The sequence below is a fragment of the Symphalangus syndactylus genome, chromosome 11 (assembly GCF_028878055.3).
Source record: "Symphalangus syndactylus isolate Jambi chromosome 11, NHGRI_mSymSyn1-v2.1_pri, whole genome shotgun sequence".
Lineage (NCBI taxonomy): Eukaryota > Metazoa > Chordata > Mammalia > Primates > Hylobatidae > Symphalangus > Symphalangus syndactylus.
The window spans coordinates 96,085,997-96,109,078 of NC_072433.2; the positions used below are offsets into that span (position 1 = coordinate 96,085,997).

The 23,082-nt window shown below is 34.4% G+C and overlaps 1 protein-coding gene across 9 annotated transcripts in view; it reads left to right on the plus strand.

The window, feature by feature from the left end:
* Positions 1-23,082, plus strand: part of FER (FER tyrosine kinase) — a 463,830-nt gene that overhangs the window by 356,883 nt on the left and 83,865 nt on the right. For all 9 annotated transcript variants that reach the window (XM_063612887.1, XM_055298094.2, XM_055298093.2 and 6 more), the window contains one exon: positions 3,224-3,347. In XM_063612887.1, coding sequence (XP_063468957.1) covers positions 3,224-3,347 — 124 coding nt within the window. The remainder of the gene's footprint in view (positions 1-3,223; positions 3,348-23,082) is intronic.

Genomic DNA, 23,082 nt, shown 5'->3' on the forward strand with positions numbered 1-23,082 from the left:
ATGGTTAATCAGACCTAGGTCAGTCTGACTTAAATGTCCATGTCTTTTCACCAAGTCATGCTATCTCCCTAGTAAACCATAAGCTGACTATTAAAAACATTGTAAGTATTGTTTTAGAAATTTATCATTATTATAGAATTCTAGGAAATAACCTATCCCATTTTGGTTTAATGTGCACCGTACCCATACAGGAAAAAGTCTTGATAAGCAGAATTACAAAAGGGGTGTGAGTTATCTTTTTTTTTTTTTTTTTTTGCCTACTTTGAGCACCAAGATCCTTATTGCAGTGGTTAGGTAGGATACTCTATGCTATATGTATCCATATGCATATATACCTGTGTGCTGCATGTATGAATATTGCATATATCACAAATTCTAAGAGAGGTTTTTGTATTGGCACTTAATGAAAATGACAAAAGAACAAGTTGAAAGGGACAGGCTCTGCCTTCTAAAATAACTTCACAGTGAACACTAAAGACTATGTCATCTGATATCAGCCTTCAGTTTGTCACTTAATGGTGATAATTGAGTGTTGTGGCTAAGGGAATATCTCTGGCCTAGTCTGAGTTATTTTCTGGGTATCCTAACTTTAGTCCCATATTCTGCCTCCTGGGGAGTTTATTTCTTTCTTCAGGGTTCTTAATACTTGTACTTGCAGAAGGCTTGGGCTTTCAATAATGATTCATAATTATTTAATTTTTATTGAGCTCCTTGCTTCCCTCTAGTTTGCTGCAAGAAGCTGACTAGGCTTGTGGAATGGTGGAACTGTGTTCCTTCACTTAGTATTCCTATATCTGTGGCTTAAATAACTATAAATTGGAAATAAATTAAAATTTACTTTCCTAGATTTAATGACTTAAAGCAAGAAATTGTTCTAAGGCAGAAATATTGTTGGATTAACTACAGAACAATCAGAAACCCCTTCTGTATCTTTGACTGTGTTACAGTATTTGGAAAGAGTTGTATATAGCTCTGCTTTCCTAGTACTTTATTTTCTGGACATCACTTTTCATTCATTATTTAATGCTATTTAAGTGTAGTGTTTTTCTTTGTTTATGAATATATTATGTATTATTAAACAATATTTGGTAATTTGTTGAATAATAGTTTATTTGTTAAATAATTTGTTGAATAACAAATGTGGGTTGGGAGTACAAAGAGTATTATATCAAGAAGTAAATTTTTAAAAGGCAGGAGGCAGATGATAAAGTGCTAACTGGAAAAAAAGTATCAGGATTCTAAAGAACAACACTGTTATGTCATATGCTGCTTTTAAATCAAATTGCAGAAAAGATCATTTCATTTAAAAGTTATTCTATAGCTCAGACAGAATACTACGTGGTTTCAAAGCCAGAAGGGTACACGTTTTCTAAAACCAGATACATATATCTAACAAAATAATTAATATGTGAATATTGGTTCAAGTAATAGTTTGAACTAAATATTAATTTCAAGTCTATTTTAATAGGCATTTTAGTACCTATTAAAGTTGATAAATTAGTGGAATTTTACTTTTCACTATTGAAATCAGATTTTATTCCGATTTTTAAGTAAAGCTTGATAGAAACTATTTCAATCATCATCCTGGTAATTTAATATATTTGGTATTCTCTTAAAAATAACAGGAAAAAAATTGTCTGATACCATTAAGTTTATGTTTAAAGCATATAGCTTATTTGATTTTGTTAATGGCTCACCTAACTTTGTATAATACTTAATCTGTGAATAAGAGAAAAGGTTAGAAAAGAAGAGGATATTTAAAGGAGAGTTAGGCAGATGTTTATTTTCTAGGTATTCTCATTAAGGAAAAAGCCACTAAGTCTTCACCTGTATAGCTTTTCTACTTAAGAAAGCATAGATCCCTGGTGAAGAAAGTAAAAGAAAAAAATAGTCTAGAAATGGCAAATAAAATGCTAATCCCTCTTTTAAAATTCTGGCTTAATATCTGGGGGCCTAATAGAGAAAGTGGGAAAGATTGTTTTTAGAGAACATATATTTTAGTATACTTTAACTGTTTTTTTAATAGTGCAAAAAACTATAAAGTAACTAAAAAGAAAAATAAGCCAAAGCTTTGAATGTTATATTAAGAGTGAATGCAAAGTTTATGGTTGCATTAGTCGGTATGGTAGTCACTGACCATATGAGGCTCTTGAGCTCTGAAAATGTGGCTAGTGCTTCTAAAAAACTGAATTTTAAGTTTCATTTCATTTTAATTGATTTAAATTAAAATACTGATATTGATTCAGTAATTGGGAAATTTTAAGCATGTTTGGAACATCTTGGGTATGTGAATCTACTTTTCAGCTGTAAATTTAATGAAATCTAAATATAGATCAAATATTTCAGATGAAATTTACATCTAAATTGAGATGTATCATAAATGTAGAGTAAATATCATATTTCAAAGAGTGTGATTTTAAAATATAAAATATCTCAACTAAAATTTTCATATTGACATATGTTGATATGTTTTGGACATGTTAGATTCAAGAAAACTATTATTAAAATAAATTGCACATTTTAAAAAAACTTTTTAAAAATGTGGCTACTAGTAAACTTCAAATTACTACTTAGCTCATGTTATGTATGTCTTGGACCATAAAGGTTTAAGAAGGTTTTCTAAGACTTCACTGGAATTTATTTGATACATAAAAATGCAATCTGGTTCAGTGAGTAAATCAGGCCAAAATCATAGCATTTTTCTTTTTCTCTCTATCCGGACACTGCTATCAGTTATATTGGTGTTAATAGTTTAATTTTTTAAGCAATCACTGAATCTAATAGCTAATCCAATATAATTTACTTTTTTGTAATTAGCTTTTATAATTTACTTTTTACATACTCGTATTTTACTCATAATAATATAGTTTTCATGTGGTATTAGAGAAAATCAAATTCCATAGATTTTAGTGAAGCAAATTGGTAAAAACAGTGATAAAGGAAAAAGTATGATTTTTGAGTAGTATTATGACCTGGATAATCTATAATATGAAACACTTAAGGTACTTAAACTGTATCTAGAAGAGATTATGGTGTCTGTTTTCTAATATGATGTGTTCTTTTCATGTTTTCTGTTATCCTCATGTCAAACGAATTGGCCAAAAAGCATGGCCAAATGTGTAATGCATTTTGCTCTGTCAGATATTCCTAATAGATCCAAATAGATGATAAATGTGACTTTCATCATAACTTTGTCTCATTGTTCATCTATCAATTCCTCTAGGAGGTGATTTCCTCACCTTTCTGAGAAGGAAGAAGGATGAACTAAAACTCAAACAGTTAGTGAAATTTTCATTAGACGCTGCTGCTGGTATGTTGTATCTCGAGAGTAAAAACTGTATACACAGGTAAGGAGAACATTTTTAAAGCAATTTTTGGTTTTATTAATAGAATGCTGGAAAACTGATGTGTTTGCTACAATACAGAAGTCATTTTCTTTCATGAAACTTATGTCTTTTCTTGTTGTTTTCTGTATTTTGTGTGAAAGTGTCCTCTGCTAGTTATTTATATAGTTTATACAAGCACTCCTTTTTCCTCTTACTTGCAGTGAGTACCTAATTAGACAGTGATTTGCCTACTAGTTAGAATTTGTTTTATTATAATCATGAACAGCAGTGACATGGAATGTACTACAATTTACTAATATAAGAAACTACAGCCTTATAATCAGATAAGATTGTTTCATGTGTTGTCTATTCTCATTTTCCAAAGAAATTACATATGAAGTCATGGAAAAGCATAATAGTAAAACAGCAATTCATAACAGTGAATTTGGTCAAGGGTAAAAGATTTTCAGACTCATTTAATGCTCTTTTGGACAAATTAATTTTTCTTTCATTTTAGTACCTCACTAATTCATGGCATCATATTGAGAAAATAAATACTAGTTATTTCAAAGGAGATTTTATGAAACTTGTTCTGATTATATGTAGTGACCTGGTCTTAATGCTTTATACGATGTGGTTTTAGTTGCTTGTAGCGGGAATTATTTTTTACTGCTAAATGTCAGTACAACTTATGATCTGTTGCAGAATTCATGTCAGATCCTAAATATGGCTAAATATTTAATGAATAAGCACAATGAAGTGGAGAACTGATGCAGTTTTTATGCACCAGAAACTGTGCCTAATACTGTTTAATGTGGAGCAAGGTTCATTGCCAGAGTGAGCTGTTGTACACTTTATCTAACTGGTTTTATTACTGAAGTATACTTTTCTCTGAGGGGTATCATTGTCCAGGCTTTGCTTTAACACTCTAGTGAGGTTGTATAATGTATAATTAAAGGAAAAAAAAGTTGCCATCACCTTGACTATACATTTATTTGATTTCAATAGATATTTTTGACTTAATTTCCCCACCCTCACTCCAAATTTTACTCAGTGTTCAGCTTTATTCTGAAGCTGTAATTATGACCTGTATTTTAAGTATGGTTCAACAATCGCATATATTTTAAAATTTATTTCTATGGAGATATTTCTTTTGGAAATTAACTAAAAATAAGACATTATCATTGTATTTCTGTTTTACTTTCTATGACTATAGCTTGAATCACATGATAAGAATTGACTTAAAAAGCATTTGATTCTGGATAAAAATTGTACTATCATTAATTTCATTAGTGGTCAACACTGTGTTAAAATTAACCATAAAGGTTTTGCTCTTCATTTGGAGAAAATCTGTAATTTTGGTTGCCGAGGTATTGAGGTGCTTCAGATTGTCTCTGGTAGTTACTCCTTTTGTCTCTGATTTCTTTCATACCATTAGACCGCCTGTGGGCTTTAAACTGTAATAAAAACACATTATTGAAACTTTTTTTAATTTGTCAGTTACCACGACTATTCTTTAATTTCTGGGACATTGCATTTGAGAGGACCATTGTTTCAATCTCTTGCTACTTTTTGTAGTGATTATTTTCTTAAAAAATGGGTCACTGTATAAATGCCTATGTCATGAGAATTGAAACTGTTCTACATTGTAGATGGCAGTTAGCTTTTTTGAATTCATTTCCCTCTCTAAATCATAATATTATCTGCTGTAATGTTGTTTTTCCCACTTTGTTTTTTAAGAATTTTCATGCCTTCACAAATTTTTGAAAGTCAACCCTTTCTTGACCACATATCCTAGCAGGTTGTGCATAGACTTCTGCCATTTGCCTACTGGGAAGGTTTCCCAGTTGAACATCTTGAACAATGTCAGTGAGAGCGGGTTTGACAAATAGGTTTTAGCACTAGCGCCAACTTTTAGTGAATGGTAGTGGCTCTCCCTGTATATGTTGAGAAGAATTCTAGGAACAGCCATAAAGAGTCCAGTGATCAATGAGTCACATCTGCCAGAGTACTCACGAGTATTAACACACACGCCCGAAATTTGTCATCCTTGGCATAGAATATCTTCTTTTTGTCTTTATTCTCATAAATACTTTTCTGACATTTAAAAATGTTTGTTATGACTTTTCCTTACTAGCTATAATATTAGCAACAATATAATATTTTTCTTTAATCACTTACATTGAATTCTTCTAAACTATCTGGTTTCTTATTTCCTTTGTTAATCTTGAGTGCTAGTTGAATTTTATGATATCTCCCAACTAGTGGTCCTTTGTTCCTCTTCAGACTCATTAAATGCTCTTCTGGATAATTTTTTTTTCATTTTAGTGCCTCACCAATTCATAGTATTATATTGATAAAATAAATTATTCTTTCTGTTGAATTTTTTTATAGTAGTGAATTGTGCTGTAGAACCCTGTTCCTATGTGCCAGCCTACGTAGCTCTTTCTTTGGAAATAGTGGCAGTTGCAATAGAATTTTACTTGATGTAGAGTTAAGACATAGATTATGTGTTTTTGCTCCTAAGAAATATGAAAGAAAAAAATATAGGATTTACTACAGTGAAAAGTTTTTTCCTCACTGAAAAAATTTCTAATGAATTAAAATAATGTAAAACATGATTGAAAGTTCCCTTTAGTTTTTCAGGTAATGAGGAAAGGTTCTAAATCTCATTTTTGATATGCCAAAACATAACAAAAATAAATGCATGTCTATGAATTACAAAGCTAAGCTTTGTGTCCAACAAATTCAAGCAAAAATTTTAAGTCTGCTTTGAATTTTATATGAATTTACAAATTTTATCCTGTTCACTGACAGGAGATCACTAGAACTCAGTACATACTTGAAAATATTTCCAATTGTCTCTTCCCAAAATAGTATTTTTAACTTTTAAGGACACATATTCTTTCTTTAGCTTTGTTTTGTTGTTTTGATATAAGAAGAGCAGAGCAGTGTTTCATTATAGGAAAACAATTACGACAACTATAAAATGGAAAGAGGTTACTGCGTTAAGAAATGACCTGCATTTGGAGGTGTTCTTGTTGTAATTTCCATTTAACTTCCAGAAGAGTTCTCTTGCTACAAGTTTCTAGTGGAAACTATTTCTGTTTACAGCTTGAGGATTGCTGTATAGTTGGAATTTTGGTTTAGTTTTAATCAACGGCATTTTATTTAAAACTACTCCATAGGCCAGTGTGAAATTTTCTTTCCTACTTGTACTTTATGAACTGTTTGAAATACACTGATAAACTTTGTGGTGTGTTTATGTTTACTTACAAAGGTATGTTACTAGATTGTTAGATGTCATCTATAAAGAATACTCTGATTTTGAAGTTAAGGGGATTCAGGATTGACATACTTGATATTAATGGTAATGGCATTCATTTATGGTTTTATTCTTGATGAATCCTACTGCCAAATTTGTTTTTATTCAGGTTTATTTCTGAAAGTTGGCTTTGTGCCATTGTTCTTTGATATCTACAGAAAGTAAAAGGAGGACACACTTTTTATTGCCATATACTTGAGTGAAAGACCATAATCTATGGGGAGTTTGGGGAACATTTCTTAATTTCGTATGTCATTGTCAATATCAGAAAAGATGTATTTTGGAGGGGTTAGGTAAATATGATTTCTTTTTCTAATTTTCAACTCTGTACTGATTCTCCTCATGTTTGGTTGCTCTAACACAGTGATTTTTGTTTATCATGGAGTAAGCTAACAACTTTACAAATTAAAGTATATTAGACCACATTTATTTTATTAATCAGTCAGAGATTTGCTTATCCATTGAAAACATTGATATTTCCAGTGTTTCACAAATCTGGGCAGTTGACTACTCTGTGCCACGGGCTACCAAAATGAAGATTATGGTCACTGCCCTCAGATGGATAGAACAAAAGTTAACAATAATGCAAAGAGATAGTCAATTTTGTGATAAAATCTACAGAGTTCTTTGGGAGTAATATCAAGAGAGTCTAATATGACCTGTCAGTATGGGGACTATGATGGGAATAATCAGGGAAACTTTGCAGAGGATACCCTCTGAGTGAGACTTGGTGGATGGGTGTGTCACTGAATAGAAGGAGTAAGAAGATTCCAGCTGAAGGAAAATTGAAAGCAAAGTTACAATGCTTTGTAAGAGAGAGCATGACTTAATTGTGGACATTTTGTTGAAAGAATATGAATTTTAACTGGAAAAAGAAAACTAATTTGAACAAAATTTACAAAACCCTAAAAAATGTATAATCTCATGAAAATGTTTATGAGACCAATATTTTTTTTTCTTTTTTTTGAGATGGAGTCTCACTCTGTCACCCAGGCTGGAGTGCAGTGGCGCGATCTCGTCTCACTGCAAGATCTGCCTCCCAGGTTCACGCCATTCTCCTACATCAGCCTCGCGAGTAGCTGGGACTACAGGTGCCCGCCACCACACCCAGCTAATTTTTTTGTATTTTTAGTAGAGACAGGGTTTCACCATGTTAGCCAGGATGGTCTCAATCTCCTGACCTCATGATCCGCCTGCCTTGGCCTCCCAAAGTGCTGGGATTATAGGCATGAGGCACTGCACCCAGCCAAGACTAATATTATTTTTAAGCTTCATTGGGAAAACTAATTTAGGAAGGCTAAGATTGCCAGGAAGGGAATAATATTGTATTTCATTTATATGTTCTAGAAGAGATTGCCTTGTCCAGTGATTTCTCATAAGGATTACCTATGTGTACTTTTTAAGTTAAATGTAAGATGCTGCTTCTGGCTTATATTTGTGTGTGTGTGTGTGTGTGTGTGTGTGTGTGTGTGTGTGTGTGTGTTTGAGACTTCATATTTTATTAAGTAAAAGATTTGGTATGCTTCTGAACATTTACATTTTTCCCAATGATCTTTGAGGATTTTTTTCTTTATTTTTGAACTGAAAATGATTACCTAGTGTCTCAGCTTTTCCTAAACTGTGAATATACTGAAAAAGTATTTTGTCCTTGGTGCACTTTCAAATCATTTAAATGGTAAAATAAAGACAAAATAAATAAAAATAAAATAAAATGTTTTCTGTGACGTTTTTGAACCCTTCATCATTTCTGTGACTGGTGATCTACCATATACTCAATTGAAGGCACTGTAAGACCACTTTAAGTAACTGAGGCCCAGAGAGATTAAAGGAAGGTCACCTAAACAATTAGTGGCTGGGCCACTGCTAGGTCTTAAATGTGCTGACTCCATTCTGACACATTTCCTGTCATTCCAGTGCCAGTGTTTTTCTCTGTCTCATTCAAGTATTAGTAACCCTAACAGCTGGCATTTATTAAGGGCTCACTGAGTACTAGACACAGTTCTAAGTGCTTTAGATGCAATGTCTGAGAATGTCAGCTTCCTGAGATCAGTGATTTTTATTCATGTCGTTCACTAATAGATTCCAAAAGCCTGGAACGGTGCCTAGCAATTGAAGCTAAATGAGTGAACCTTTAAAACAATAGCAGTACTATTGTTTAAGCCCGTTTTACACATGAGGAAACTCAGTTAGGGAGTTTTAGTGTTGTGCCGAAGATCATATTAAAAACAAGTGGTAGTTTCAGGATGTGAATCTCAGCACTCTGGTTCTAAGCCCACACACTGAATCTACTCTACTGCCTTGTACAAGGGAGGTATCTTCTGATTACCTAGGAATGTCAAGGCAGAAAGCCGAATGGCATTTGATGTGATGGCTAAGCTTACATTTAACATCTGCACTCTGTAATCATGAGCAAAAACAGAATAGGGTTCTGAAGGCTGTGAAATACAATTTTAGAAAGACAAACCAAGATGTTTTTATCATTTAATGAACAGTTGCTGAAATGCAGGAGCATTTTGTTATTGCTTCTCTAATAAGAGCTTGAATTTTTTTTCATTTTTATATACTGTTGTTTAGAATGCCCCCTTATGCTTTATCTGTTAATTAAACACACAAGATTAACATAGAGATGTGATCATCTCAGTTAGTTGACTAAGCATTTATGACTAATTTTCTTGTTCTAACATTTGATTTACAATTTTGAATATATTAAGCTGTATTTTTACTTTTAGCTTTGAAACCAATTTTGCTACAATACAGAGAGGACTGCTCAATAATTTTAAATGTATCAAGAATATATAGTCCTTGTTTCACCCTTTTTTCCTGTTAAAATTGGTATTTGCATATGCAGTGCAATTATCATACAAAAGATAATGTAAGTGAACACTTTTATAAAAATTTTTTATCCTACTACTTTATTCAGGGTAAAAATTTCCCACCACTAGTTTCACTCATTTTAATTAAGGACTTTTCCCTAAAGACACATGTATAATATATTTCCAGGAATGAAGAAAGAGCCCTTCCTCTATGTTAGCCAATTAACATATTGGCTTGGGTTAATGTACCAGCGTATCTAGCTGCTGCTTTAGAAAACAAAAATGAGAGATTTGGAGTAAAGGGTCAGAGGGCAGTAGTTAACTATTTATGGTTACTGGTAGGAAAGATGCAGCATATGCAGAGACTGTTGAGGACTTAAGGGCAGTCCATTGAGCACACTGAAAGTCCTTGAGAGTTAGAGGAGAAGGAATGAAGGGAATAGTACATTAAGGCTATTTCATGGTTTGGTTAGGGCTAGCCATGTCCTGTGTTACACAGATATGACAGAAGAGAAAATTGGCTGATGTCTCATATTCTTCCTCATTTCTGACTTTTTTCTAGTCAATTACAATAAGTACATTTTGGATTCAGAGTGTCAAAAAAGTGATCTTCTACATTAAACAACTACAAATGGTTACAGTTACCATTTTTGTTTTAGGGAATATTTGATTACAAGGAACAGAAACTAAGCCATAGGAGTTTTTCTTTTAACTTTTATTTTAGGCTCAGGGGGTACATGTGAAGGTTTGTTATACAGGTAAACTCATCTCACAGCGTGGCGGGGGGGGGGTTGTTGTACACATTGTTTCATTTTCCACGTATTAAGCCTAGTACCCAGTAGTTATTTTTTTCTGCTCCTCTCCCTCCCTCCACCCTCACGTAGACCCCAGTGTCTATTGTTCCATTCTTTATAAGTTCTCATCATTTAGCTCACACTTATAAGTGAGAATATGCAATATTTGGTTGTTCCTGTGTTAGTTTCCTTTATCATAAGGAAAGTTATGGGGTTATCTCACAGAACTCAAGGACAGAAAGTTAAGCCAGGCTTTGGAGTTCTTGAAACTAGTAACCGGGATGCAGTCAGGGACCAAGGCAGCATCTCTTTTTGTCTTTCCCTCTGTGTTCATTTGGAGTTTCATTAATGCTTTTTAATGTGTTGCTGCCCATTTTCCGTCTTGCCCTGAAGACTACATTCCTCTGCTCCTCTTGCTAAGGGCCCTCCAATGACATTTAGGCCAGTATAACCTGCCAGGCCCAGCATCTGCAGGTAATTAATTAGTCTTTGAGCTCAAATTTCAAATTATGGACCCAAATAATTGGCCCAGCTTATATTAAATGTCTATCCCGATTTCAATAACATGGCTAGACAGAAAAGAGTGTGCAGGGTCACTGTTACCTAGAGCTGGAGGAGCCAATCTCTTGTGTGCAAGGGGATAGTTCTCAGATGATGGGGCATGTACTAAAAGGCTTCAAAAGATGGCTATGATACACTCATGGAGTGCTCACTGTTTGCCAAGTACATTCATATTCTCATTTAATCTTTATATTTCTATGAGATTGGTACTATTTAATCTACATTTCATAATAGAATAGATTGAGCTACAAAAGAGTAAGTAACTTTTCTAATGTCGCACAGCTAGTAAGAGGAAGATTCAGGCCTATTCTGAGCTCATGACAAAACCTGTGGAGTAAAGCAGAAGAATTAAACTATGTATTAGATACATTTATCATTTTCTTCCCTTTTTGTAAAGATGATCAGCCATATGGATATCTCTCTTATGAAGCAAAACTTAAAACTAATAACTGCTGATTTAGAGAAAGCCTTGTTGTAGGGAGAAGAGAGTCTTTTATAGGTCCTATCTCTATTTTCCTGGGATGATTCATTCCCTCACATTTCATGTCATAGGGACTGCCAGTTGGTCCATTCAGTCTCCGTAAATCCTATCTCATACCAAGTCCATCCAATAGGCAGGAGATCAATCTCAGTACAGTGGAATTGGGTTCATGATTACCTCCAAAACTTGGTTGACCATTGGTTCAACCATTGATTTGAGAATTCATGTTCTCAAGTCAAACCTGATTTACGATAAAGTAACTCACTTTTTCTAGTTAGTCTTGATCAAATTCTGGGGAATTCATCAGAATATACATGACACAGAAACAAGTTTGACCTTCTAGCTTGCAAATTGTCTCCTACCCTCTGGCCTCCAAGGCAGGATTGGAGCAATCAACATACAGAACTAGAGAATTCTAGACTGTACCATTTGCTGGACATTGACTCTCAATTTTAAAAATTACTGGGTTCTTTGCCCAATTATTGTTTTAAAATATTGTTCATCATTTTATTAAATACAAAAGCACTATAAGAAATCCTTTACAGTCCCAGGCTTCTCTTTTAAAGTGTTCTGTGCCAGTCTGGACTGTTTCCATCCACATTGCCAACTCTAATATTTATTAAGTGTAAGCATTTGCAGAGCAGTTAGCAGCTTCAGCATAGTGGCTTAGACCACCAATTTGAAACTGGAATGCTCTGGGCATGAATCCTAGGTTTTCAACAAATTAGTTGTGTGATTTTAGACCTCCCCCCATCCACACCTGGGAATTCCCTGTAACCCATAACCTGTTTTATTTTTTGTGACAGTCCTTACTATCACCTGATGTTTATTTTATTTATATAAACATACACATGTATGTGCATATATTCACATGTATATATGCATATGCATGTATTTATATAGACACATATATAAAATAACTGGTTTCCTTTTTATTGCTTATCTCCCCCAACTAGACTGTAAGTTCCATGAGGACATTGACTTTATTTTGTCCATTACTTAGTACTCAATACAGAGCTTCTAGTCATTGCTCATCAAAAATTTGTTGAATGAGTGAATGAAGTTACTTACTATGCTTCATTTCTTCCCATATAAAATCAGGATGATAATATTCACTGCAGTACACTGATTCAGGTTAGAGAAGGCAAATCTGAAGGCTTTCCACTCCCCACAGCATCTCAGGGGGACCACAACTTAAGAAGAAACCACACATGCCCATACCATTTTAAGATTAGATTGTCTGTTTACCTGAAGATACAGAAATTTTCCAGAAAAAGATGGCCACATAAAGCAAGAGCAAATGCACGATATTTCAATTCACTTTACCATGGTCCCCAGAGTTTCTAATAGTGACACTATCTAAAAAAGGGTAGGGCCTTGTTGAATCTGAGATGCTCATTTTCTTGCTAATTATACTTTCATTCAGGGTGTACTTATACATCTATGTAGGTTTGTAGAATGTAAAGTTTTAAACATAGGACTATACTGATTTTTGTGCCAAATCCAATGTTAACAATGTTGAATCCTCACTCTGGGAAAAATGCAAAGTTAAAGGCGGGCTGTCTCTAGGCAGTGTATCTCTGACTCCACCCATATCTCCATAGTCTGCTACTTCGCTTTCATTACCCCTTTAGCTAAGTGTTACCAATACTGGGTATGTTTTGGCCAAGCATTCTTCAAGATTCTGTGGCTATAGTGATGAATGAAACAAAGTTCTGCCCTTAGGGAACTTTAGTAATTGGGGAAAGTGGATAATAAACATATTTTTAAAAAATAATAAACAATCAAATATAAAATATTCCATGTGTTAAAAAGTGATATAGAGGATAATAGGACAAAAGAGAAAGGGATAGTGGAGATGGGCACCATTTTATTTAGGGTGTTAAGACCCAAAGGAGATAAAAGAGTGAGCCATGTGAATATCAGTGAGAAGAGCCTTCCTGGCAATGAGCGTTGGAACTGCAAAATAGAACAGAGACAGGGGCGTGCTAGGTGTGTCAAAGTAAGCCAGCAAGGTCAGAAAATCAGGTGAGTTGTTACATGGCCACATCATAAAGTTCTTGTAAGCTATTGAAAGGGCTGTGGCTTTTAGTCTGCATGAGGTGGGGGTAATTGATGGCAGTTTGATCTGTTCCAGGTTTATGAAGAATCAGTGGAATTCTTTTTTGTATTTTGTAATTCTAACAATTTTAACATATTACTACATCAAACTGTAATGAACCAAATGAAAGAAAAACATAACTCATAGCTTCTTTTCTACTGGGACACTACTATATGCTGACTACTGTGCTACTGGTGAAATAATCATGAGCAAGATGGACAGAGTACCATTCCTCCTGGCATTGTTTTATCACACTATATAATTCTTGTAATGGAAGAAAAATGAAGACCTTGAAATTAATGGCACTCAGAGTCTTAGCTACAATTTTTTATATTTAAATTGGGCATATGTTTCCCAAATAAGTTGTAGATCTTTAGAAGTATACTTTGTTAGTAGTATCCTAGTTCATAGACCCATTGATTTAGAGAGATAAGTAAAATTCAATATGTGTATAATTTATAGAGGGCTATATTTTCCATCTGGGGTCTCTGGTTTTATGGCTTGTAAATGAACACAGGTAATTATTATTTACCTAATCTATAACCGTGTTGTTGCTAGTTAATAAAAACAACAGATCATGGCTAATTTTTGGAGAATCAATGTCATCTATAGAACTAAGGTGACATGAAAGAGAAGATGTCATTTATTTGCTATTATGTTTAGTATAAAAAATGGCCATTCCCTTCTAAAGAAAGATTATGTACTCTAAAGCAAAATGAACTCTATTATATAGGTTGGTGCAAAAGTAATTGCAGTTTTTGCCATTGGAAATAATGGCAAAAATCACAATTGCTTTTGCATCAACCTTATAATAAAAAATTCTGTATTAGTTCATTCTCACACTGCTATAAAGAACTTCCTGAGACTGGGTAATTTATGAAGAAGAGAGGTTTAATTGACTCAGAGTTCCACAGGCTTAACAGGAAGCATGACTGGGAGGTCTCAGGAAACTTACAATCATGGCAGAAGGTGAAGAGGGACTAAGCACTTTCTTCACATGGCAGCAGGAGAGAGAGAGACTTTTAAACCATCAAATCTCATAAGAACTCACTATCATGAGAACAGCATGGGGAAAACCGCCCCCATGATCCAATCACCTCCCACCAGGTCCCCCCCCCAACACTGGGAATTAAGTAATTCAACATGAGATTAGGGTGGGGAAACATAGTGACACCATAAGAAATTCTTGTATAAAATAACTTAGAATGGTTACTGTTTGTGGTCTGGTGTGCCTATTTTTACTTCTTATGGACAGATATTTTTATTATAGAACAAAAACACCTGCTTATTGTGCTCTTAAATTAACCTTTTAATGCTGAACTTCTTTTATTACACAGTTTTATTTGCTTTTTGTGGGGAAAGAAGTAGTGCAAATTTAAAACAGGGTTATAATGATAACTTACCTCACAGTCACTGTTTGGTTTTTTTTTTAGGTTAAATTAAAATAAGACATAGATAAGTCTTTGAGAAAACTAAATGGCAGTTCAAATTATAGTAGTACTAAATTATTATCTAGTTGTAGATGAAGAGGGAGTTAGATACCAAGGTATATTAGGAAATGAAAAGAAAACAAAGAGATAGCTAAATGAATAAATGGGTTGAAGAAGGTGCAAGTTAAAAAAGGTTTGAATGGGATAAATGTAGATGGTGATCATTATTCTAATTAAGAATGCAGCCTCTCTATGTATCCACTGCAAAGGGACCCTGTGTCAACTGTAATGTAGCTGAAGTAAAACTTACTATTGGCATCTAGTGCTGTTCATCTCAGTGGGCCTTCCCTGGTGTGGGCCACTGCTTCAGAGCAGGTTCTGAGAGAGATCACTATGCCCAGAGGTTTGGCTGCAGCTCTCTCGCTCTCTCTTTTTCACATTTCCATCTTTAACATTTTATTTACTTGGAAGAAAAATACTGCAACATTAAGAAAGTTTTAGCTGGTGTGATTCGGCCTTAGTTTTCTTGTCTTTATGAGGAGAGAGGGGAATTAGCTTTTTTCCCATTATCTTTATTAAATCACTGTTTTAGAGTTTAGTTGAACCCATATTTTGAAACATTTGAAAACTGCTTAAAAATTAATGTCTAATGCAGAAGGGTCACTGCATTTTCCAGCAGTGCATCTTATAACTTCCTATTCTTGATGCTGTTAGTCTGCATCCTACTGAAGAAGAGTAGACAGACAGCTTTCTTATCTGATATATCAAATATACAGCCTCTTCTCAGTAGTATGAAACCTTTGACATTTTCATAGATATCCATGCACTCTTGAATCATCTGTCTTTCCTAATCCATGTACCTGTCCAGCTGTCTTTTCCAGTGCAGGAAAATGTGGCCACGGTCTAAAATCCTCTAGGTGTTGAGAAAAGAGAAGAATAGGCTCCCATCACTGCTGAAACTAGAACCCGCCTGATGATGTCAGAATAATACAGAGTTCATCTTCCACAATTGCTCAGTTAATAGTAACAGATTAATAATATGAGGAGAGCTTGTTAAGTCTTTGCTGAAGCGAAAACTGGGTTTTTCCTGCCTGATCTTGATCTATCCTAGGAACCTCTGCTTACAAATCTATGACTTGAGGACATCAGGAGTCCTACATTAAGCAGCGGGAAAAGATACAGAAAAGGTGTAGACTATATATACCTACTCAAATGTATTTCTTTTTCTAATTTTTTAAACAGTAAGAAGCAAAGGAAACAGGATATTTCAGGAATTATTTTATATTACCAGATGAAAATGTCTGAGAACCACTACTTTTAAGCAGTAGCTGTGGAAGGAAAGACATTCTCTTTTCACTTCTTGGGGCAACAGAAATTTACTTAAATTTTTCATAGGAAACTCTTCAAGCTACTGAGTTCTTCTGAAGTTGTTTAAATATTGTTGCTTTATATGTCCATGCATGCACAGTACCAGCTGGGAACCTCTTGAAGGGTAGAACTATATTCATGTTGAGGTACTATCCCCCTTGCCTAGCACAATGCCTGGCGCATAGGACAGCTGAGTAATTCATGCACAAAAGAATTAAAGGTAAGTTAAGTGTTAAGAAATCTTAACTTTTTGCAGCACAAAGTATGTTTTACCTTTATAAATGCTTACTCATTGATAATGATATTTAGTGGAAAAAGTAAATTTCCCTAATTTGCTCCAAAGAGCGTATATTGAAAACATTATCTAATGTTAAATCATTTAATGTGTAAGAGAAAAGCCATGGGAAATAGGCAACAGATGAAAGAAGATTAAAAAAAATAGAAAAATATATATAATCAAGGCCTTAAGAATGGCTTTTCTAAGCTATTGCCCTTGCGCTTTCTAAGTAAATGTGATAGTGATGATTGGTGCTAAAGTGACATTCTTAGAATTGAAAGTCTGTGTGTCCACTCAGTGAACTGTATATTGGAAGTGATGGGTACTTACTTCCCCACTCGCTGCACTAATCCCTCACTGTAATGTAAAAGGACTTGATTAATTTCATTTATAAGCCATGTCTTTTGTAACTACTATATAGGCAAATGGTGATTGTAGCATACCCAGGACTAAATTTAATATGAGTAATTTATTTCCCAGTAGCTATCAATTATTAATTTTTCATTTATCACTTTTGAATTGTGAAACCCTGCAGATGTTTGAGTAGAAAGAAGTAAACTTTATTAAAATAACAATATTTAATAAAGATATTAAAGTCAATGGTACTGCTCTTTTCATTTTTATATGCTAATATCAAGACCTCATTGCTTACGAAGCTATCTATAATCATGCAGGGTTTTAACTTGGAACTTTTGAGGGTAATAAATGGATGAGAAAAAAAATGATTGAACCCTTGCTCCGTAACTTTTTCTTCAGGGCCAAATACTGTATTGAATATTTTAGGCTTTCTAGGTCATACGGTTTCCATCACAACTACTCAACTCTGCCATTCTGAAAGAAGTTACAGAAAATATGTAAAAGGAACATGTCTTTGTTTCAATAAAATTTTATTTACCAAAAACATAAAGCAGACTGGATTTGGATCATGGGCCATGTTTTTACAGACCCATACTCTAAAATGAGAACAAAAGCATCCCTCTTCTCAGCATATCTATCTTTAATTTTCCTTTGAGACTGTGCTCAAATCATTTCCACTCCCCCTCTCATCAGCTTCCCCTCATTCTCTCTGTCCCTATTGTTTGTATTATATCCTGTTATCTTCTAAAATGAAGGTCTTGTTTTACCAGTTACTTTCGTTAGCCATTTGAGTGTATAGATTGCCTTCTTCCTTCTTTCCCTCCTTTCTTCCCTCCATTCTAGCATCCCTCCCTCCTCCACATTGGTTCTTAATGGAGAAGCCAGTAGATATTTTGTTGCTAATAATGAATTTATTTTAATTATTGACTGTCCTCATAGGAGATATTATAAAATTAATTATTTTATTTAAATTTCTCAGGCCCTAACATAGTAGTCATTAAATGCTTGTTGCTAATGAAGAGTTTAACATTTTTATCATGAAAATTTGTAAACATGTAAGACCAGAGAGACCTGTTAGGCAAAAGATGAGAAAGGTCTAAACTATAGTAGTGATAGGAAAAGAGATAAAATTAAAGACTATTTAGGAAGTAGAATCAACATGATTTATTGATAGGTTGGTGATGGTGGGTGAAGTGACTCCTAGGTTTCTCAGATCCAAACTGAAACCAAGTATTTTCCAAGTAATACTGCCATACCTATTCACCAGCCTAGGCAGTTCTAAGTGGAAAAGGATTTGCATGGACATAGCAAAGTAAGTGGTATCTTATCTTAACTAATTATCTCTACACCTAGGAGATTTTTTATGTTCGTTTATAATAATTGTTATCCTCAAGTTATTCAACCTAAAATTATGTAAATAGTTCAAGTTATTTTTAGACATCTCTATAAGTAAGTTTCCTGCTAGTAAGTTTCCAGACAAATTTTGTGCAGTTTTTGTTGGTTTGGTTGTTTGGCACGACTCCTCTGCTCTTTTAGAAAAATCAGAATTTTCAGCTTCCAGTTGTTTTCTGGTTTGTGGTATTTTTATTCATAAACTTGGTAGTTAGATGCTTTCTGTTTATAATTCAAAATTATAAAAATATCACTTACACAAATACTACTGTAAACTTTTTCCTTTTCTTCTTACCCCTCTCTTCCTTTTCTCAAGCCTTGGTCTACTCTGTGGTAGGCGTAGTGTTAGTTCTAACAGAATTCTATAATAAATAAAAATTTCTTTTCCATCAGGAGGTTTTTCATATAAAAGAAGATGTAAGACATACACATTTAACCAGAATATATAATAACATGAAATGATGAGATACCAAAGAAACTAAAGTGGCTTGAAATGGGGAAATATTTCTTTCAACAGATTGGATACATGAACTCAAAGGGAGTGTGCTGGGGGCCTTTTTTGAGTTACAGTCTCTGTGCTTCCTTGGCCACCTCACTCTAATGGTAGCAGTGTCCTGAAGAGGTCGCCACACTTCCAAAAATGTGTAACCTATACTGGGAGATGGAAACCTGTGAAACGATGTTTGCCAGTTTTCTTTACTGATAGATGTTGAAAAGCAAAGTAGTAGTACTGACTCTATACTTCAGTTATAAAAGAATTATTTTATCTATAGTCTTCATTTAAAACTTGTTTCTGTTGCTTCATAGATTTAATCTTTTCCCTTTTTATGGAGAATGCTCTGTCAGATTATCCCCCCAACCCTGCCAAAAAAAAAAAAAAAAAAGAAAAAAAAAATAACAGTGTCAATGTATTGCTTCATTTCTGTTTGAAAGTATATTTTGACAATGTGTATGTCATCTAAAGTGTTAAGGAATCAATGATTCTTTCAGTTCTAAAGCCCACCTGGTGAATTAAACCAAATCTGCATCAAGTTATTCATTTAAAATGTTGTTATTTTGCCTTACTCTGTTTACATGTTGCTTGTGCTGATGTCATTGATTATAGACTGCCACCGTATTTCAAGACAATTGTTACTGATGCAGCCTGTCTTCCTATACATAAAACATTTGCACTGCATTTTGCCTTCATGATGTCACTCTTTGTAAGTAAAGACAAATATAGTTTGAAGACAAATGGCATTTTTAAACGTAATGTTATTTTCCACTTTTTGTATGAATGAAAATTATCAGCAGTTCAGAGTAAGGACTAAAGTGAAATGAATAATAAATACATATTTTTGTGATTATGCTTTTTAAAAAGGCCAAAGAACAGAATATGAATAGAATTTTTAAGTTTATGATTTTACTATTTTCTGTCATAAGTGTCAGAACTTTTGGAAGGGAACTTTTCGTGAGACAATTTGTCCAGGCTTTTAGCTTTCCATTTCATCTTTCATACGAGATTTTACCTTTATTTTAAGGGACTTTGTTGGCACTACTTATTCTTTCTCAGATATAGTATGTTAACTCCATTATACTTACAATGTTACAATTCAGAAAGGTTCTTTTTGCTTCAGGAATACATTCTAGAATGGCAAACCAGAAAGATTTAATGACCTTTACCATTAAATGTTTAGCCTACTTAAGTCTATTTCTCTGTACACTGGATGAAATCATTGTATAAAATTCTGTGGGTCAGAAGAAATAGTGACTACAAAACAGTAATTCATGTGTTGGTAATTACACCCTATAATTCCACTATTTCATGTGAAACAGGGAAATATCAAGGTCTTATAAACCATAAGGACCTTGTCGTGTACTTCTATCATTTTGTGATAAACTCGTATCATTCTTATGTAAAATAAGGCTTCTGGAAATAAGATTTATATGCCTAAATTTTTATAATACTTTGCTGTATATTATTTTGATCTCTTCCCTGGATCGTGACAGTCATTGGTAGCTTGATGGGGATGGCATTAAATCTATAAATTACCTTGGGCAGTATGGCCATTTTCACGATATTGATTCTTCCTACCCATGAGCATGGAATGTTCTTCCATTTGTTTGTATCCTCTTTTATTTCACTGAGCAGTGGTTTGTAGTTCTCTTTGAAGAGGTCCTTCACATCCCTTGTAAGTTGGATTCCTAGGTATTTTATTCTCTTTGAAGCAATTGTGGATGGGAGTTCACTCATGATTTGGCTCTCTGTTTGTCTGTTACTGGTGTATAAGAATGCTTGTGATTTTCGCACACTGATTTTGTATCCTGAGACTTTGCTGAAGTTGCTTATCAGCTTAAGGAGATTTTGGGCTGAGACGATGGGGTTTTCTAGATATACAATCATGTCATCTGCAAACAGGGATAATTTGACTTCCTCTTTTCCTAATTGAATGCCTTTTATTTCCTTCTCCTGCCTGATTGCCCTGGCCAGAACTTCCAGCACTATGTTGAATAGGAGTGGTGAGAGAGGGCATCCCTGCCTTGTGCCAGTTTTCAAAGGGAATGCTTCCAGTTTTTGCCCATTCAGTATGATATTGGCTGTGGGTTTGTCACAGATAGCTCTTATTTTGAGATACGTCCCATCAATACCTAATTTATTGAGAGTTTTTAGCATGAAGGATTGTTGAATTTTGTCAAAGGCCTTTTCTGCATCTATTGAGATAATCATATGATTTTTGTCTTTGGTTCTGTTTATATGCTGGATTACATTTACTGATTTGCATGTTGAACCAGCCTTGCATCCCAGGGATGAAGCCCACTTGATCATGGTGGATAAGCTTTTTGATGTGCTGCTGGATTCGGCTTGCCAGTATTTTATTGAGGATTTTTGCATCAATGTTCATCAGGGATATTGGTCTAAAATTCTCTTTTTTTGTTGTGTCTCCACCAGGCTTTGGTATCAGGATGATGCTGGCCTCATAAAATGAGTTAGGCAGGATTCTCTCTTTTTCTATTCATTGGAATAGTTTCAGAAGGAATGGTACCAGCTCCTCCTTGTACCTCTGGTAGAATTCGGCTGTGAATCCATCTGGTCCTGGACTTTTTTTGGTCTGTAAGCTATTACTGCCTCAATTTCAGAGCCTGTTATTGGTCTATTCAGAGATTCAACTTCTTCCTGGTTTAGTCTTGGGAGGGTGTATGTGTCCAGGAATTCATCCATTTCTTCTAGATTTTCTAGTTTATTTGCATAGAGGTGTTTATAGTATTCTCTGATGGTAGATTGTATTTCTGTGGGATCAGTGGTGATATCCCCTTTATCATTTTTTATTGCATCCATTTGATTCTTCTCTCTTTTCTTCTTTATTAGTCTTGCTAGTGGTCCGTCAATTTTGTTGATCTTTTCCAAAAACCAGCTCCTGGATTCATTAATTTTTTGAAGGGTTTTTTGTGTCTCTATCTCCTTCAGTTCTGCTCTGATCTTAGTTATTTCTTGCCTTCTGCTAGCTTTTCAATGTGTTTGCTCTTGCTTCTCTAGTTCTTTTAATTGTGATGTTAGGGTGTCGATTTTAGATCTTTCCTGCTTTCTCTTGTGGACATTTAGTGCTATAAATTTCCCTCTACACACTGCTTTGAATGTGTCCCAGAGATTCTGGTATGTTGTGTCTTTGTTCTCGTTGGTTTCAAAGAACATCTTTATTTCTGCCTTCATTTTGTTATGTACCCAGTAGTCATTCAGGAGCAGGTTGTTCAGTTTCCATGTAGTTGAGTGGTTTTGAGTGAGTTTCTTAATCCGAGTTCTAGTTTGGTTGCACTGTGGTCTGAGAGACAGTTTGTTATAATTTCTATTCTTTTACATTTGCTGAGGAGTGCTTTACTTCCAACTATGTGGTCAATTTTGGAATAAATGCGGTGTGGTGCTAAAAAGAAAGTATATTCTGTTGATTTGGGGTGCAGAGTTCTGTAGATGTCTATTAGGTCTGCTTGGTGCAGAGCTGAGTTCAATTCCTGGATATCCTTGTTAACTTTCTGTCTCGTTGATCTGTCTAGTGTTGACGGTGGGGTGTTAAAGTCTCCTATTATTATTGTGTGGGAGTCTAAGTCTCTTTGTAGGTCTCTAAGGACTTGCTTTATGAATCTGGGTGCTCCTGTATTGGGTGCATAGTGTTTGTATTAATTTACATTCCTACAAATAGTGCACCAAGAGTTCCTTTTTCTCCACATCTTCACCAGCATTTGTGATTGCCTGTCTTTTAGATAGAAATCATTTTAACTGGGGTGAGATGATATCTCATTTTAGCTTTGATTTGCATTTCTCTGATGGTCAGTGATGTTGAGCACCTTTTCATGTGCCCATTTGCCATTTTTATGTCTTTTGAGAAATGCCCATTCAGATCTTTTGCCTATTTTTAAAGTGGATCATTAGATTTTTCTTTCCTGTAGAGTTGTCTGAGCTCCTTCTGTATTCTAGTTATTAACCCCTTGTCAGAAGGATAGTTAGCAAGTATTTTCTTCTGTATTATCTCTTCACTTTATTTTCTTTGCTGTGTGAAAGCTTTTTAACTTGATGTGATCACATTTGTCCATGTTTGCTTTGGTTGCCTGTGCTTGTGAGATATTACTGAAGAATCAGCCCAATGTCCTGGAGAGTTTCCCCAATGTTTTCTTTTAGTGGTTTCACAGACTGAAGTCTTAGATTTAAGTCTTTAATCTGCTTTGATTTTATTTTTGTATATGGCAAGAGATAGGGGTTTAGTTTCATTCTTCTGCACATGGATCTCCAGTTTTCTCAGCACCATTTATTGAAGAGACTGTCCTTTCCCTAATGTATGCTCTCTTTGTCAAAAGTGAGTTCACTGTAGGTGTATGGATTTGTTTCTG